This window comes from Nuphar pumila, chromosome 5 (assembly GCF_984573655.1).
Source record: "Nuphar pumila chromosome 5, dmNupPumi1.hap1.1, whole genome shotgun sequence".
Classification (NCBI taxonomy): domain Eukaryota; kingdom Viridiplantae; phylum Streptophyta; class Magnoliopsida; order Nymphaeales; family Nymphaeaceae; genus Nuphar; species Nuphar pumila.
Genome location: NC_143253.1, coordinates 2,222,575 through 2,242,943, shown reverse-complemented (window position 1 = coordinate 2,242,943; position 20,369 = coordinate 2,222,575). Strand labels below are relative to the sequence as shown.

Sequence of the window (20,369 nt, the reverse complement as noted above, 5' to 3'; positions counted from 1 at the left end):
AAACCATATAAAATATTTTGAAAAAAATTTGTATATTTTGCCCTGATTTCCACATAAAAGATTTCTCCAATCAACACACTAAAAAATTCCCAACCTAGTTTTCTCATGTAAAAAAATATACATGAAAAAAAATTATAGGCAAAAATTAAATTTTTATATATTTTTTTATCACTTTCAAATTTGTCCTTACCAATTTGATTTTCATAATCACATGCAAAAGAAACGTTTTTATATGTAAAAGTTTTTCATGATATTTTTTCTTATCTAAACTTTCCCTTTCTGTATGATTTTTTTTCTCACTTGCAAACGATGCCTGGTTGTCCATGCAGTCATGTGCACATGCACAATCAATCTACAAGAGAGAAACCTTTTCACATAATTTTTTTCATAAAAATCTGTTTTTTCACATGGATTTTTTTCATATGAAGAGTTCTAGTTTTCTTTCTTTTCCGGTTGCTGTGATTCTTGGATTTTTCTCAAGATCCTGTGAATCACAACCACACCACTTTCTCAAGATTAGTAAAACATGAGAAAAGTTGATCATAGATTGACCTTGTGAACAACAATTCCAGCTTTTACTTTCTCATATGTAATTGTTTATCTTCACCCAGGACTAGGATGAGAAACAAATCGAATGAACTAAACAGGGCATGTTCAAGTTCAACTTGTTTATCAGTGGATTGAGCTCGTGACTTGGCCTGTGTTCATGTTTAGCCAAGCAGAGTTTGAGCCGGGCTTGTTCCTAAATGTGACAGGTTAAATATGAGTTAGCTCTTGTAAAAACATCACATGTTATTTCTATATGAAATATATATATTTTTATATGTTACACTATATATATATATATATATATATATAGAGAGAGAGAGAGAGAGAGAGAGAGACTCAACATTATCACTCATGAAAATCAACAAAATGTTGAACCCATGAACTGAACAACAGCAAAGTCAAAACAAATAAAGAAAGCAGAAGAGAAAAAGAACATCAGACAGATAAAATGGGCTCACGCCGGAGCCGCTTGCCCAGATTGGGGCAAAAGAGATGTAGCATCAGCAGGAGGGAGTGAAAGATCACTAAGATGCATACGCAAGATTGCATAAATATCTACCAAAAATTTTTGCACCAGGTTCTGAATGTTAATCGGAAATTGACGAAAATGAGCATCGTCTCGTGCCATCCAAACAAACCACCAAGAAGTAAGCAACCACGTTCGCCAGATGAACCTCCATCTCGGGCTGCGCCTAATACAAATCGGACCCAAGATCATATCTAGTGCAAAAGGCTCCTCCTTAAAAAACACTTCTGGATGCCTCCAGGTCCTGCTAAAGAGTTCCACAGATATTGGGCAAGACCAAAACAAGTGAAACATAGATTTTTCTGCAACTTGACAATGCACGCACCAACTCGGTAGTTGAATGCCCCACTTTTTTAAATTGTTGTGGGTCTGGATCCTATCGTGCAAAATTAACCAAGTCAGGACTTGAGAACGGGGAGAAGGACCCTTCGCCCAAAGCACATCCTCGAGCAACCAATCAGCCCCCGGGAGGAGCAACGATCTATAGACTTTTTTGGTGAGGAACTCTCTGCTTGGCGCCAGCGCCCACTGCAACCATTGCCCAAAATTTTTGTAGTTCTCAAAATGGTCTCTAAAGCAGGCTAAAGCCCTCAACCATGATTTACGCAAGTGCGAGAGCACCAAACCCTGGGTTCCCAGACGAACCGGGATAAGAGCATGAATCCCATATTTAGCAAGAAGCAAACAAGCACAAGGGTTATCTGATTGGTGGGTCAACCAACATTACTTGGCAACAAGAACAATGCTTCGTAGTCTGGGCGTTGGAATGCCTAAACCAGCCATACGCCGAGGTAAGACCACCGAACGCCATCCAATCAAGTGACGCTTACCCTTGAGTTGACACCCAAACTAAAGAAAACCTGTCAGCAAGTGCGTCAGCTGCTTCTCTACTCCCACAAGCATCACAAACATAGACATGAAAAATTATGGAATAGTTGAAAGAACATGTATGACTAAGGTTAGACGACCGACGATGGAGATATAAGACGACTGCCACGAAAGCAATTTGCGCTTCACTTTTTAAAACGTTGGAGCCCAAGCAGCAAAAGAGAGGTGCTTCACTTGTAACGGCAAACCCAGGTACATAATAGGCATGTCAGAAATAGTGCAATTAAAATGTATCTTTCCAGCTGCAAGCATATTGGCATGAACATTGAACATGGTAATAGAGCATTTGGTTTCATTTAGAGAAAGCCCAGACAGGGAGAGAAAGAACTGAATGATAAGCTTGAACCTAAGCATCTGCTGAATATTTGCATGACAAAAAATGATCATATCATCAGCATAAGTAAGAATATGACCCGAGAAGTTTAAAACCTGTAAAGGATCAATGAAACACGATACCGCAGCCTGCTTAAGCAAGACCACAAGATCCTCAATAACAACATTGAACAACAAAGGCAAGAGGGGGCATCCTTGCCGCAAACCCTGCCCTAGCTTAAACATGTCTCCTCTAACACCATTTATATTTAATATGGCATGGGCATTTAAGACCAGCTCCCGCACCCAAACAGAAAAACAACGACCAATACCAAAATTTGCTAACATTTAAAATAAGAATGACTAATGCACAGAGTCAAAAGCCTTATGAACGTCTAATTTAAGGACAAAGTAAGGTTGACCACTATGCTGCAAGGAATGAACAACCTCGAACGCCATGATGAACGAATGTTGAACCCTCTTATTACGGATAAAGGCGAACTGAGAGTCTGAAAAAATCTAGTTAGCCACCGATTTCAGCTTATTCGCCAAAACCTTGGCAAACATCCGATAGAGAGCACTCATAACTAAAATTGGGCAGAATTGTGAAATATCAGTGGCCTCATCCTCTTTTGGAATAAGCGAAATAATAGCAACATGAAAATGATAAGGCAGTTTGGAGTTACGATAGAACTCATCAAACATGCTCACCACGTCTGATTTAACACAGTCCTAAAAGATTCTAAAAAAATCGACATGAAACCCGTCAATGTCAGGCGCTTTCGAACTCGACAAATCCTTAATGACCCTAAAAATCTCATCGTCAGAGAACCTTCTTTGCATAAATTTGACTTGCTTAGGCTGAATTGACCCAACTAAAACATTACCAAAGACACCCTCCCCGGTTAATGAAGCAAAATATAAATCCTTAAAATATAGCAAGACTGCCGGATTAACGTGCTGATTGTGATAGAAAACACCCCCAATGGAGATAGAAGGAATGACCTTCCTCCTATGACGATAAGGAGCATATGAGTAAAAAAATTTAGTGTTGCCATCACCAGTCACAAGCCATTTTACCCTAGACATCTGCTTCCAACGAATTTCCTCTTTGACCCTTCAACTTTTCAAGAGTATAGTTAATTCTAAGGACCTGACCTAGAGACTGAGAAGTTGCAAATCAGAAAGAGAGTCAGGAGAAAACATAGATTGATACAACATAGAAATCTCTTGATCCCATGTAGCCATTTGCTGAAATTTATCCACATTACGACTATGAAGTCAAACTTTGATATCCTTAGCTAGACGAGAAAGTTTATTTTGAACCCGGAGTGTCGCCCAATGCTTATCAACTGGTTTGTTTCAAAATTTAGCAATAACCGAGAGAAAATCTGGCTCTTGAAGCCACCATTCTTCAAACGCAAAGCTCCTGGTGGGTTGAAAGTCATCCCCCAAATGAGTGATGATTTGCCCATGATCCGAGATAGAGGGAGTAAACAACACACACTTAACGTCGGGAATGAGGTCCAATAAATTAGGGGTGACAAAGTCTCTATCAAGGATCCTACAACACGAACAAGACCGCCTATTCGACCAAGAGAAGCGCTCTTCGGTTAAAGGAATAAGGTAGAGGGAATGTCGATGAACAAAGTCTTGAAAACCTCGCATAGAGGGATTATGAATAACGAGGTTATTAGAGTCATGAATAGATAACAAATAATTGAAATCCCCCATAAGAAGGTGACAATCTGCGTTGGAAACGACAACCCTATATAAACCATCCTAAAATGCGAGCCTCATGACGACGGGAATAGGGCCATAAACAACAAAAACCACTACTCTTTTACCAACTGTTTGCAAATTGAAAGCAACAGATAGAGAGAAAAGACCCACATCCAGCTCAGATAAATTTAAAGACTGCTTTCTCAAGATAAGGATACCTCTTGCATGATTGACCGTAGGCTTAAATAAATAGTCAACTCCCTGCCAGATGCTAGAGGTGACCACGAGCGTGATGACCTCCATTTTAGTTTCACATAAAGCAAGTAGGTTAGGCTTTTCCTCCCTAACCCAATTAGCCAGAAACAGGTGTTTCGTGGGACAATTTAAGCCCCTAACATTCCAACAAACAGTCTTCATGAAACAAAATCTGGAAAAACCCGGGGTTGGTGACACCGAGACGACCTTCTTAGGGACCTAGCATCGGTAGCCAAAACAATTGATGAAGGCCTTCTCCTTCTTCGCTGACCATGCATTGCTAATATATCCGACCCCATCTTGCCCGATCTATACCTGATGGGCTTTTTATTCTTTGAAATTCTGACCTTACAGATGTGTTCTGCATGATCCATTTGGAGCCTCTAAAGTAAAAAAAAATTATATACCGTTGATTTTAAAAACTTATAAAAACTTATCCATGCATTATAATCAAATGATCCAAGACCTGATTCATATGAAAACAAGCACGCAGAACACATTTTGCAAGTCTGCAAGGATAGAATTTCGAAAAAATACCAAAAGTTTTGAAAAACTTCATCTGAAATGGGTCAGGCATGGATGAAGTCGGGTAGATTCCCATTTTAATATATATATATATATATATTATGCTTAAATTTCACATTTTATTTATATGTTTTCTATGCATCACTCTTTTCATATATATGTTTTTATGCATTATTCTTTTTATATATTATATTTATATATTATTTTTATATGAGTTATTTGACCAAGCCTAACACCCTATGTTCGAGTTCAACTAGTTTAAGCTAAACGAGCTGCTCATGGCTCGGCTCACCAGCTATACGAACTTATCACAAACAAATTTGTGACAAGCCGAGCGAAGCTGAGTCTCGAGCTGCTCCGTTCATTTACCAGCCCTACCTGTGACCAAAGCAAACACTTAAAATTCTTCGTATGGGGTTTTTCACATGTAAGCGTTTCATATGAACAATTTTCACACTTCCAGACTTGACCAAATTTCCACCACGCAGTTACGTGTCACATCGATGTACGCCGATATAAATATGCATTGATTTTTTCCCGCTCTCTCCGTTTGAAGCGAGCGAGAGAATTACGAAGCTCTGTCCGATTCTCATGGCGAGGCGATCTCCTTTCCCTCTTCTCGACCCTATTCACTCGTCTCCGATCTCTTCTCTGCAATTATTTGATCTCATTTACCGTCCGTGTTTCCTTCGACTACCGATCCCGCCGAAGGTAACCCAAAGATACGTTTTCTTTGCGTTTTTTTTTTCAATTATCGAATCGATCACATGCTATGTGGATCAATCGCGGTTAATCGATTGTTTTGTTTTTTTTCGTTTCATTTCGCATCGATGTTTAATGTTCTGTGCAGAATTTAGGGTTTCTTTTTCGTCGTTGTAATTTTTTCCCTTTTGCAAATAACATATTGTGCTTACGTTTTCATGTTGGTTCCAGGCGTTTCATGGGTTAGGGTTTCCGTTCGTAGTTTTGTGCTATTTTCAGCTTCCATGGATTGGATATTCAGGGGTTTTCACTATAGATTAGATGCCTGTGGGTTTTGTTGCCTATTCTGATTGGTAGCGTTTCTTCACGATTGACGCGAACTAGGTGGGTTACGGGTTTTGAATTTCGTGGATTGGATGATCAGGGGCTTTTCGCCATAAAATTGATGGTGGTAGATTTTGTCTCCCGTTCTGATTGGTGGTGTTTTTTCATGATTGATGCGAATTAGGCGGGTTCACGGGTTTTGAATTTCATGTTACTTGATGTTTATGTTGTTGGTAGTCCCGATCATTCTTTCGTGTCCCTAACGTGTGATGGTTAGGATATATGCAATTCCTGTTTTATTTGTTTTGTTTTTCCCCAGTATGTGATTCTCAGAGTATTCACTGTATGTTATGGTCTCATGGAAAATAAGTTTTGGAGCTCAATTTGCTTCTTATCGCTTCTTTACATTGTGTAATAAGGATTGACATCGAGAATTATATCGTCTCTGTGGAATAGGCTGCAATTTCTGCTCACAAGGTGCAAACAGAGGCTTGGTGGGTTTCAATAACATTATATCGGTATGTCATCGTCAGATCTACTAAAAGAAGCAGATGGACCAGGACCAGATATGGAGACGTGCTTCAGTGCCATACAAAATGCATCTGAGGACTTCTTCAAGCATGCAAGGGACAAAACGTTACAGCAAATCGAGCGTCAAGTATCCTGCGATGTACCCAGCATGAGGGAGCTTCTTCACCATGCCATATCTGCCGACCCCCACTTTATAGAATGCTTAAAATCCACGGCATCATCGGAGTGTCTGTTATCACCAACCAAACAATCAACTTCGTGCACCCCTCGCGCTGGTCATGTTTCCTTCAATCAAAACCAAATAGTGAGTGATGCTTGGGAGACCTTGAGAAAATCCATTGTCTATTTTCAAGGGAAAATGGTGGGTACAATTGCTGCACTAGATCACTCAACTGATGATGCTCTAAACTACAACCAGGTGTATACCTTCTTCTTCTTCTTCTTATTTATCTATATATGCATATTGAAGATGCATAGATTTTGCACCATTTCCTTGAGCATTCTGCAGCCTCTTGTTTGATGATGTAAGCTTTACATTTTCTGTAGTGTATGCACAATATTTCAGGGATTTGTAAGAAACCTGCTTTATTGATATAGGGAGAAAGTTTGCAACTGATATCCTTTTCGCTCTTTTTCTTCTTCTTCCCCTTCCTTCTGCTGAAAGAAAACATGGCCAGCAATGAGAAATATGTGCTAAATGAAATTATAGATGTAGCATTGTGTAAGACCCGCAAATTTGCAACAAAAATTCTGAATAAATCTAAAAGGTATTTTATGTAAAAATGTCATATGAACACAAAATGCGAAATACTTATGACGTACATATCCTCGTAGATATATGCTCAAACAATCAGGGAGCCATAACTCTCCTTGAATAAAATTAGGAGATTTTAACGAGCCAACTCGCTTAGTTACGTCGATACGAATAAAATGGTGTACTCACATTTTTTTGTGAAAAATAATGGCGAAACCTCAAAAATACGTGGGACCCAAAAAAATATTCGGTGGACCCCACAACAATATCTCAAAAAAAAATCCTATGGGCCCCATAAAAATATATTATGAAATCATGAGGTTGGCCCCATAGGGACGTAAAAATCATTTTATTTCTTCACCACTAAGTTTGGATCTTGGATCAAGTAAGTTCTGGATCGGATCCACATAATTGCCTATAAATAAGAAGTGACTCCTTTTAGAAAATCATTTAACCCTCTCTCTTTCCTTTTTCTCTCTCTAGCCTCTCTCCCTTCTCTCTTGGTTCTAGCCTAGACCAAGCTCACTTGGACCTGCTCAGCCTAGGCTAAGCCCTGTTGGTCAAGATCCACTTGACCTACCAAGTTAGCTTTTCTCTCTGCTCTCTTGTTTTGGTCTTAACCTAGGTCAAACCTACTTGACCTAGACTTAGCCTACTTGAAGTGAGCTTAGACCCACTTGACCTAGATCAAACCCAATTGGGACAAAACCCCTTAGTCCTGACCTCTACCATTCCCTTGCCTAGGTCCAACCTATCCGACTTAGCCTAGCTTAGTTGAGGTAGGTTTGAACCCTGTTGGACCTAAGCTAGGTCCAATCCGACTCTTGGTCTAGGCTTCGTCGGATCGCCGTTTCATCGAAAGCTGCAAGAGACACTCTTGGTTGTGACTATACCGGATGTAAAGGACGTGTTGGCTACGACCTAGGAGTGCCTCAACCACTTCGCTGGAGTACCGCCGCATAGCTTGGATAGGTTTGCACACCAAATAGTGCCAAAGTTCTACTATTCTCGATATAAACATATTTGCTTATGCTTTTGAGATTGCCGTCGCATCGAACAATGCCAAGGCTTCTACTTTCTGTAGTATATATATATATATATGTATTTGCTTATGCATTTAAAATTGCCGTCGCGTCGAACGATGCCAAGGTTCTTGATTTTCGCAATATATATGTGTTTGCTTATGCTTTTAAGATTGTCGTTGCTTCGAACGATTCCAAGGCTCTTGCTTTCCGCAATATACATATATATGTATTTTCTTATGCATTTAAGATTGCCGTCGCGTCGAACGATGCCAAGGCTCCTGCTTTCTGCAATATATATGTATTTGCTTATACTTTTAAGATTGTCGTTGCTTCGATCGATGCCAAGGCTCCTGTTTTTCGCAAATATATATGTATTTGCTTTCAATAAGTTATTTATTTTGGTTTTCTTTGTCAAACATTAAATATGCTTTAACTTACGCCGTCACGCTATATCGTTCACAGGCTCCTGAAGTAAGCGTTCAAACGGAGATCAACTCCTATCGTTAAATGCGATTCCATATGTTGCTTCTCAATCAAGATTTTGATTGACGAAAGAAACCCCTATTGGAAAGGTTTCACTCTTTGCGCAAAACCACTTTTTCGTAGACACCTAAGTCACTTGAGCATGGCCTAACTAAGGCTTAGGTTCCAACAAACCATGATAGATACAAAGTATGCACAACGGTGCACATCTATTCCCGATTTAAGCGTAGTGTTTCCTTCGTTAAAGAGATGAATTATTGTCGAATTTTCTGAAAAGATGCCCACCGAGCTTAAAAGAACGCAATGCTTTCTCCAACAAAAAGAGAAAGTGTTGCCGAATTTTCTGAAAGAAGCTCACCGAGCTTAAAGAGAGTGTAACACGTACTCTGTCAAACAGAGGAGGTGCTATCAAAATTCTGACAAGTTACTTTCTATAAGTAAAAATGATCATTGTGCTTCCTCCGTCAAACAGAGGAAGTGCTACAGAAATGTCTGGCAAAATACTTGCCTGAGCTAGTTTAAACGGCACGATGATGCCCCTATTGTCGGAACCCTGCCTGAATGGCTCGTTCCACCTTCACCTACAAGGGCACTATACTCGTAAGGGCCGATGCGTTAGACTAGTTATTGCGCCTTGACTAGGCTAGTACTCGTTGCGGCTACATACGTCGACCAATCGATCAAAGATGATCGTTGTCTATGCATGCCCATGTGCAACACTGTTATACAACAAGACTCATAAGGGCTGGCGTACCGGAGTTGATTGTCCACCCGAAAGAGGTGAAGCGCTCGTGAAGGCTGTAGATGCCGAGAGCGGGGTCTTGCATACATATGAATAAAACTTAACGGTATTCCCTGGACCACGCGGGCAATCTGTGCTTCGAAATACTGAATGGGGTTGGGGTATATATGTCTCTTAGTGCAGAACACACTGGTTTGCCCAAGTGGCATTCGAGTAATTACGGTTAAGCCGTCGAACCCCTTCAAGACTTACGCTAGCCATGGCAGACAATGATGGTAAAGCCGTGAGTGACACAAATTTATTATGAATTAAAGAGTTCAAGGGACCTCCCCGTCACTTAGGAGGTTTGGAAGTCGGGTTATCCTTAAGATCTAAGGATTGAACTCCACTGTTGCATTAGAGGATGCATCTAAAACGACTTGGTGGGGTTATCCCGACATAAGCTTTGACTGTCGCCCCATTACGGACAAGGTCACTCAGACATTTGGGGTATATAAAATACATAGCATAATAAACCTCCAGATGGCTTCGTTTGACGCCAAAGATAAGTTCTCTCGTGTAACAGGGGGTGAACGAGTTAATATTGAAATAATGCTTTAGTTATAAGTTTAGCGATGAATGAATTAATAAATGTGCGCTGTTTTGATGATTTATGTATAACCTTGTGAAAGGTGTTGAAATCGGTACACTGTTGGACCGATAGGGCAAAGACTCGTGTTGTATCCACACGACTAAGCTAAGCTCGAGGAGTTTTCACTTAGATTCGTAGGATACCAAGATGCCAAGTCTTGGAGACTTGAGCTTGAATGTTTCAACCGTGGTCCTGAGGAGACTTTCGTGATATACGCTAAGTCTTGGAGGCTTGACCATCGTTGATCCGAACTGTGACCCCTTCGTGTATTTTCACAAGTTTATATTTGCTTTGAATTTGAATGCTTTCTGAATAGACCAAACCTCGTTTAATGGGAAATACAAGTAGTGAATCTGTTATGTGATCTGCGGAGCAAGACGACATCGAGTTTCAGGGTTTCTCCAGATAGTGTTGCACCGCTTCATTTATAAAACTAGTTTCATAGAATACTACTTTTCCAAGCAGTGTTTGTAATAAACAACTTGTTTTGATAAATGAAATACTTTGGTGGTCAATGAGTGCTTGGCCATATACCTGTGACTTGCCTGGTGTTTTCTAAAACCAACGACTCATTATCGTCTATTTTCGTTGCTAAAGACCTTTTCTAAATTACGCTAAAAAAAATGAAATCTATGATTTTTTGACCAAGTATTGTTTTGGAAATCTGAGGCATTATCCAATTGGTATAAGAACCTATGTTTGAGAAACCTGGTTCAAGATCCGTCATGTTCGTAGTATCACAATGTAAATATGTTTTCAAGTTTTTTGATCTTGTAAATCCTTATCAAATATAGATGTCAACCTACGATTCGCGAGGCTACTGTTATCGGTGCCAAATCATACCCTTCGAATGACTGTGTCAATTCGAAGTCCAAGACTCCCAATTTTGTGGTGAAAAGGGGCATTTCGCCAACGAATGCCAAAGGAAACACACCGTCGATATAGGTCGGCGCGCATCGCTTGGTCTTAGAGACAAGACCTCGCGCATCAGTGGACCCCATCACTATAATGTGGGGAGTAGCAGTACCTCATCGACTTCGGTAGGATCACCGAGTCTGGGAGGCAATGATTGACTTTTCTCTTCTGAATTCTATCACTCACTAAGTTATCATCTAGAAACACGTACGCCTAGCCTCGACGACCCAAATGAGGGATAAAGCTCCTTCTATTTGCCCATTTTGATCTCGGACTCTCTGAGCCATAATGCTGCCATGCCACAAAATGGACGGTCATCACCGGTCTACCCACCGGTTTCACTTGAGAATGCGGAAGTATCGCCCAAGCCAACTCCAACTGTGCCTAAGCCAAGGCGATGTGTTGACCGATGAGCCTATCTGAGGCTATTTTTATCGAAAAAGAAATCTAGTTCTTAGGAACTAGTTATGTTTTGAGTCAACAGAATCATGTGTGGGGTTTTCGCCGTCAATGTCCTCCAGTGTGGCGTGACACTTGTAATTAAAGGTAATGTATGCTTGTTTGCGATACAATGTATATATACAAGTAATTTTTTTTTTACTTATTTATATCGAGAAACTGAATCACGTTGTTTGTATGTGACTAGATAAATAACTCTTACGACGAGGAGAACTGCGCCAAGCGAGAAGTCCCACACGCAGGGGTTCCTATTAGAGACTTTCAACAACCTAGTGACTGCCATACGTAAAACGAGACAGGAACCAGCCTCGCCTCGCAACAAGAGCTCAGGAGGAATAACTTATGAGAAGTTCCTCAAACTTGACCCACCGGTCTTCGTCGGTAGAGCCGATTCAGAACTTGCCGAAAGTTGAATAGAGGAAACGGAACATGCGTTTCTGGTATTGGGAGTGCTAGAGGACAAAAAAACAAATTTTGGCACGTATAGGCTGAAAGATAACACACAGATGTGGTGGGATACCACAAAAATTATCCAATTATCAGAGCATGAGGTCATCCCTTGGGGTGACTTTCAGAGGGCGTTCTTGGATAATTACTTTCCATTATACTCTAGGAATAAGAAAAAGATAAAATTTCTTGAACTAGAGAATGGTGGTATGAGTCTCATCGACTGTACTACCAAGTTTCAAAACCTTGAGTAATGTTGCTCTCGGTTATTCGAGACTGACCAGGAGAGGGTCGACAAATATATCAATAGGTTACGGGAAGGGCTACCGTCTCGTGATATCACCAGTATGCACCAAACATTCCAAGCTGCTGTGGCGGCAACTTCGAAGATTAACACGGACCGAGCGCGATCTAAAGTGGTCGTAGGAAAGAGCCCAGTAGCAAGCAATGAAAACAACAAGAGAACGTTCCCAGGTGGGCAGGTGATGCAGCGAGGGGATCGGCTTTCACGGGCACTTGAAAGTTGAAACGAAGAGCACGATTCCCACACCGTGCCTTGCTCAAAAAATAATTGGAATAACTACCGAAATCGATGGTGTTGGGTTTTCTTTATTTCAATATGCACTTCAATCGAACAATAGAATGATCTTAAATTAAATAGAAACAAGCAATAGGAAGGAATAAAGAACAAAGGGAAATATGCTGGAAGAAAATAATTCAGAAACAAAAGGCTGCTGCAATCTCCAATAATCTCTGCTCCACGCAACCCTAGAATAGGGTTTTTTAAAGACGTCAACTGGATCCGGGTCTCGGGTCCGGTCCCGGACCCGAGACGTCTTTTCGTTGCTGCTGGGCCTGGGACGCTCGAACCTGTGCTCGTCTGGAATAAGTACGCAGGGGTACACCATCCCTGCATCTTGGTAGCATGTTTTGGGTCGGATCCACTACGTGGGTCTGATCCTCAATCCCATCGTGCATGTCCGGTCCCCTGCCTGGGTCAGGCTGTATGAATCTGGATCGATCCTGCTTTGCATCATTCTCCTCTGGTTGGGAAGAAATCGGCTTTGACGACTTGTTGTCCCCACAGTAAGCGTATAGATCAGACACATTGAAGATAGGCGAAATATGCCAATCTTCAGGCAATTCAAGGAGGTAGGCATTCAGACCCAATCGCCGAATAATTTTGAAAGGGCCATATTTCTTAGGACTCAACTTGCCATAAGTATCCAATGGAAAGCGCTCAGGACGTAGGTAAACCCATACTAACTGACCGACTTAGAACTGGACATCTCGTCGACCTTGGTCTACGAAAGCTTTGTAGGATTCATAACTTTCAATAAGTTTGGCTCGGACTTGTCTATGAATATCACACATGTACTCAACGACATCAAACGCGTCTGGGGCTAGGTCGGGGAGATTGGTCACAGGGATTAGATCTACCACATGAGTGGGTGATCGACCATAAACCACTTGAAAATGAGACTTGCCCGTGGACCGGTTGATGGAGCTATTATATGCGAACTCGGCTTGAGGCAAGACTAGGTCCCATGTTTTGACATTTTCTCCAACGAGACTCTTTAACAAGTTCCCTAGGGTGCGGTTCATGACTTCGGTTTGACCATCGGTTTGCGGGTGATATGCACTGCTAAACTGAAACTTGGTTTTCAATAAGGCCCATAACGATTTCCAAAAATGGCTCATAAAACGCGTGTCACGATCTGAGGTGATCGTGTGAGGCAATCCATGAAAATGGGCCACGTCCTTGAAGTAGTACGAGGCTACTAACGAAGCATCGGTGGTTCGCTTACACGGGACAAAGATAGCCATCTTGGAAAATCGGTCAACCACAACTAAGATGGAATCAAAACGACACGAGGTTTTAGGAAGAACCATAATAAAATCCATGGACACATGTTCCCGGGGCCACTCAGGGATGGGCAACAGAGTATACAGACCACTATTCTGACGATGACCCTTGGACACCTAATACACTTGACAACTCTGAACAAATTTGACATCTTTGCACATTTTGGGCCAAAAGTAGCGTTTATCTAACAGAATGAACAATTTATCATGTCCAAAATGCCCAGCTAGTCCCCCTTCATGCAACTCGAAAATCAATTGGAGTCTAAGAGAAAATGCAGGCACACATAACTTATTACCTCGAAAAAGGTAACCATTATGAATACTAAATCGTGGGTCAGCTGTGCCATCAGGGGAGAGGCACCCTTCCCAGACCTGCTGGAAATCAGGGTCCGTCGGGTATAGCTCCTTGCACTGCTCGAACCCAATGACCTGCACAGACATAGTCATCAGAAGGCTATTCTTCCTGCTAAGTGCGTCAACTACCTTGTTTAGAGTACCTGATTGATGACGAATATTGAAGGTGTACTCTTGCAAGAAACTGACCCACTTGGCATGACGAGCACTCAACTTCTTTTGACTATTCAAATACTTTAACGCCTCATGATCTGTATATAAGACAAACTCCTTATAAATAAGATAATGCCTTCAATAACGAAGGGCTTGTACCACGACATAAAACTCAACATCATAAGTGCAGTACTGGCACCTGGCTTGGGTCAGCTTTTCACTAAGAAAGCAATGGGTCTGCGGTTCTGACTCAAGACTGCACCAATTCCCACTTTAGAGGCATCACACTCAACCTCAAAGACTGCGCTAAAATCAAGAAGGGCTAAGACAGGGGCACTAGTCATTTTCTTTTTGATGAGCATGAAGGCTTTTCCTGCAGCAGATGTCCAATGCAAACTAGTACCCTTTAGGCACTCCGTGATGGGGGCCATGAGGGTGCTGAAGTTTCTCACAAAAAGACGGTAGAAAGTGGCTAACCCATGGAAACTACGGATTTCTCGTATAGTCTTTGGGGTAGGCCATTCTACAATCACACGGACTTTGGCGGGATCCGCCTTCACTCCATCAGATGACACAATAAAACTAAAAAATACAACACTTGACGTCATAAACTCACACTTTTTGGCATTGACATACAATTTTTTCTTTTTTAAAATCTCTAAGACCTGACGCAGATGACTCAAATGAGCAGACAAAGACGAGCTATAAATCAAAATGTCATCAAAATAGACAACGACAAACTTCCCTGTACAAGGGCGCAACACTTGGGTCATCATATTCATGAAGGTACTCGGGGCATTGGATAACCCAAATGGCATGACTAACCACTCATACAATCCATCACGTGTCTTGAATGCCGTCTTCTACTCATCCCCCTCTCGGATACGGATTTGGTGGTAGCCACTTTTTAAATCAATTTTGGAGAAGATAGAGGCACCGGCCAACATATCAAATATATCATCCAAACGAGGAATGAGAAAACAGTATTTGGCCGTAATGCGATTTATCGCTCTACTGTCGACACACATGCGCATGGACCCATCTTTTTTAGGAGTGAGCAAGGCGGGTACTGCGCAAGGGCTCACACTCTCACGAATAAAATCCTTTTGCAGTAACTCCTGGACCTGCCTCAACAACTCGACATGCTCAGATGGGTTCATGTGATATGCGGGGAGGTTAGGGAGACTTGATCCCGGGACAAAATCAATAGCGTGCTGCACCATCCCTATCGAAGGTAGACCATCAAGAAGGTCATCTGGCATAATGTCGCAAAACTCCTCAACAAGGGGGGTGATGTCCGCGAGAACGGATAAGGACGTACTCATCAACGACTTAGCCACCAGGGCAAAACAATAACCATCCGCCCGACAATGGCTCAGGAAAAACCGGTATGAGAGGCCCACAAACCTCGGAACTCACTCGAGCTTATCCACAATGGGAAAACCGGTCTCCTTGATAGGGAGGACTATTTTATGACCCTTAAAAATAAAAGAGTACGTGTTCCTACGACCATCGTGAATGGTCTTGCAATCAAACTGCCAGGGACAACCCAAAAGAATGTGACACACACTCATAGGGGCTACATCACACCACGCCTCATCGTGGTAATGCTCCTCCATGGAGAACCGAACTAAACAACACTGGGTGATGGGAACCTCGTTTCCTTTCTTGAACCATGACATCTTGTATGGTTGGGACATTTTCTCCGTTTTCAAGTTCAAAGTGGACACAATACTCTCGGACACCATGTTCTCACACACACCAGTGTCGATAATAACATCACACGCATGACCCTCATAGTTACATCGAGTTCTAAAAATGTTGTTCCGCAACCATTTTGCACGGGTCGACTCTCGCGGTGCGGTCCAAACATGACAAATAGATAACAAATTTTTGACGTTGCCGTCAAACTCCACGACTTTCCTATCATCATCCCCTTCAACCAACGACTCACCCTCACTCTCACTATCGGATGCTGACTCAACTATACCCTCGACTAAATGGGCGTTTTTGTTCACGGTGGGGTACTTTGACGCGATATGTTCTAACTCCTGACACCTAAAACAACGGATGGTAGACTCACTAGGTTTGGCTTTGGATCTGGTATTGAATGCGGGTCCAGACTAGTCGGGTTTGCTAAGATCTACCCTAGGGGTGGACTTTGAGTCTTCCTCCCTAGGGGAGCTCGCTCTCCTAGTTGGGAAACTCGACTTGGGTCGACTGGACTGGTCAGTACGGGAGACTCTATATTTCTGCCTTCTTTTCAATTTTTCCTCAACATTCATGGCATACCTGCTTGCCTGATCTAATGTCTCGACTGTGACACAACTGAAATCATCAGAAATAGCAGGATGAAGACCAGAAACATACCTCGTGACCTGCTGGCGGGCGGTCTCCTCGATCTGCACTCGCAGGGATAGACAATGGAACTCAGCAGTGTACTTCGCCACGGTACGGGTGCCTTGACGCAGGGTCAGTTACTTCTTGTAGACTCGCTCGACGTAGTCTGAAGGCACGAACTTTGACTGCATCAACCTGTGCATCTTCTCCCATGTCTGTATGCGCTCTAGTCTCTGCCGTTCCCTCGATTTCTGCAGCTCAACCCACCATGTTTGTGCTAGGCCCTTCAACCGAGTTGACGCTAGAGAGACACGACAGTGCTCAGCTATAGTTTGATAGTCGAAGAAAAACTGTACGACATAGGACCAATCGAAAAACTGTTCTGCATCGAATCGGCTTGCGAACTCCAGAAGGTCTAGCTTCACCCCGTAGGTGGATGGGTGCTCAAGTGCTCTTTGTTGACGAGTCTCTATCATTCCTGCGGGGTACTCGTTCCAGAAAGCGTCGTCATCCAACACTGCTTCATCACCCTCTGCGCGGTACTGCTTGCCTGGATACTGATGCTGACGAACTCCAACGGCGGGTGGTCGACGCTCAGGTCGCACCGGTCCCTGCTGAATCTGCGTGACAGCTACTTGAAACTGCATCGGTCTGGCTTGCCCGTGGGTGGGAGCCATTTGTGGCCGACGTCGTGGCACTGGTATGTCAGTGGGTCCTACTAAAGGTGGACAGGTTGGTCGGGTCTAGGGATTTAGGTGGTAAGGAACGGGATAATATGGGTCTGGATTATGGGTAAGGTTAGGGTAGAGGTATTGGGTCCGGTATGGTACTGGTTTCTGGATCGGGGATGGGTCTGGTACGGGTATTGGGTTTGATTGGTGTAATACTAGGATGATTCACCCGATTGGATCCGGATCGGGTCCAGTCCTAAACTACTTGTCGGACCCAGAATGGGGTAGGTGGGATCATGGATCGAGTTGTGGTATGAGAAGGCCTGGTTTGAACTCGATCCTTGATCCGCAACAAGATGAGTCTGGTTTTGACCCGACTCAAATTCAAACAGGAGCTCCGTCCGGGTCCGATATGGGTTTGGGTCGGCATTGGATCTATTTTGGGGATCAAAAGTAGTGGGTTGGGTCTGATTTGGGGCGAACCGCGAACCGAACCCAACTGGGTAGGTCGGGTATGGGGTTTCAAGACTCGGACCTTCTCCCGGGGACCCAAAGGATGGTCCCCGGGACTCGGGTCCAGGACCCACTTGTCTCGGCTCATGGCCGGACCTTGTCAGGTTCGGTCCGATCCACAGGGGATCAATCCCCTTTGCTCGTTGGTGGGCTGCGATCGAGCCCCCATGCACGGGTGCTAGGAGGGTCGACAGGCCTGCCCCGGCACGGGCTGACGCCGGCGCGCCTGCAACCAGGCCCTGCATCACGCTCGGGCCTTGCAGGCCATGTCTGGCATGCAGCCCCTGGGCCGTGGGTTGGTCCCAAGCCTGTGTACCCAGGCCGACGATAGGAGGGTTTCCAATGGGCTCCGGGGTTGGCTGGAGGGCTCCGACCACCCGAGTGGCAGTTGCGCCAGGGTTCAGAAACGACACTCCTTGCTGGAGCGTCTTGCGGATGGCATTCCTGCACAGATCCTCCCCGATGCCCTTTGGTTGCACGGCAGGCTGACGATTCAGTTGGACTGGGTCGATCACTGCAGCATTGACGAGACCGACAGCACTGTTGCCCACTCCTGTACCCATTTTTTGGGTTGGCATCGTGTGAGGCTCCGCTGGCGACTCTAGGGCGACGAGCTGACCTTCAATACCGTCCAACCGTTTTGATATCTCTGCCACTTCTTTGTTCATGCGCACCATATTTTTTTGCATTTTGGTCATCATTTCCATTATACACGTCATTGGATCTTCGTTACCGGTTTCCTCTCGCTCTTTTCCACTTCCAGGATCGTTCCTCGCCTCTTGAGCCATACCACTGACGAAGGAGGAAGGCTGTGCTCTGATACCACTTTGATGCAGCGAGGGGATCGACTTTCACGGGCACTTGAAAGTTGAAACGAAGAGCACGACTCCCACACCGTGCGTTGCTCAGAAAATAATTGGAATAACCATTGAAATCGATGGTGTTGGGTTTTCTTTATTTCAATATGCACTTCAATCGAACAATAGAGTGATCTTAAATTAAATAGAAACAAGCAATAGGAAGGAATAAAGAACAAAGGGAAATATGCTGGAAGAAAATAATTCAGAAACAAAAGGCTGCTGCAATCTCCAATAATCTCTGCTCCACGCAACCCTAGAATAGGGTTTTTTAAAGATGTCAACTGGATTCGGGTCTCGGGTCCGGTCCTGAACCCGAGACGTCTTTTTGTTGCTGCTGGGCCTGGCACGCTCGAACCTGTGCTCGTTTGGAATAAGTACGCAGGGGTACACCATCCCTGCGTCTTGGTACCATGTTCTGGGTCGGATCCACTACGCGGGTCCGATCCTCAATCCCATCATGCATGTCCGGTCTCCTGCCTGGGTCAGGCTGTATGGATCTGGATCGAACCTGCTCTGCATTAGTAGGAATCATGACCACCTTTCCATAAGAGGGATTTCCGAGTAAAGAACTTCGTTCCACCGGCCGAGTGGCCACTGCAGATGGATGAAGCCATTTAGCCCAACTAGTAATCCCATTTTTGTTGTCCAAGGTGTAGCGCACATCACCCTGAAGAGGCCTGTTCCCGCAATATGGGGGGTTGCGTATATTACGTCCAACAATGCTATCATATAAGAGAATATCACAAGAAGGCCTCATACCATCAACGGAGGAATATGAGATGTGGAGGACCTTCCAAACAAATGCAACAACGTCCCTCATTCCAACGACCACCGCTACCTATGGCAGAGCAAAAACTTGTGACGAGTCGTGTTTATGCTGTGTCAATCGAACAACTCACGGATGATGACCTTATCGAGGAACTCAAATACCCTTGATAAGGAGTTGTGTTGGGTAAAAAACAATCGAAAATTAAAATAAAGTGAATGTTTGAGTCTAGACAAGTGACTCATAACCTTGTGTATGGTCATCTGAATCGATATGTATTTATTTCTTCAAAGTAATGATTGAAAATCTGGGACTTGTCAAATTAAATTTATACGTGCTTGTGCCCAAATTGCTGGCTATTGACCACTATGAGTGGGTAACTGAGTTTGCGCAATGACACTAAAAGTCAATAAAATTTGTAAACTGTTGAGGATTTGTTCCCAAGAAGAGAACCCTGTTAGGTTTTACATATTTAAGATCGAATAGTCTAGCCAGGATGTACAACTCCACGACTAGGCAGTCTTACGGGACCCTGTATGAGTGTACATGTCCAAAACCAGTAGCTTGGCTAGGACGATTCTGTGAGGGTGTACTGTCTCAATATCAGTTGAGTATGACGAGGATGAGCCTGTTAGGAGGTATGTTTTCAAGACCGGGTAATTTGACATGAGATTTGTTCCAATATGGTAAATCCTTGTGAGAATGACCTGGGTGTATGAAATAATTACACAGAATGACTATAATTGATAGCCAGTTGGAAGATTATAGATTTAACTAAGCAGTCATTATGGTAGTATGATTTGATACTGAACTCATATATGAAAAGTATACCCTCATCGATCATAGATCGTGATATGAGGTTATGATTGGAATGAATGCGATAACAAACTAGGTGAATGACACACCACTCATACTTAGAAACCTTGCAAATGATTGCAAAATTGTTATCCGATATCTAACTAGGATGGATACGTTGACATACTAGTGAGAGAAACGTCACACTTGGTCTTTTTGTTGATAGCATTATGAATCTTATATGTGGGAGAAATATCTTGA

At 43.1% G+C, this 20,369-nt stretch overlaps 1 protein-coding gene across 1 annotated transcript in view; it reads left to right on the top strand.

Annotated features, from left to right (window-relative positions):
- Positions 1 to 5,412: 5,412 nt before the first annotated feature.
- The window catches only part of LOC149836454 (putative alkaline/neutral invertase F), a 28,783-nt gene continuing 13,826 nt past the window's right edge, over positions 5,413 to 20,369 (top strand). Inside the window, exons 1-2 of the mRNA XM_090006998.1 lie at positions 5,413 to 5,488; positions 6,260 to 6,752. Coding sequence (XP_089863124.1) covers positions 6,324 to 6,752 — 429 coding nt within the window. The 5' untranslated portion in view covers positions 5,413 to 5,488; positions 6,260 to 6,323. The remainder of the gene's footprint in view (positions 5,489 to 6,259; positions 6,753 to 20,369) is intronic.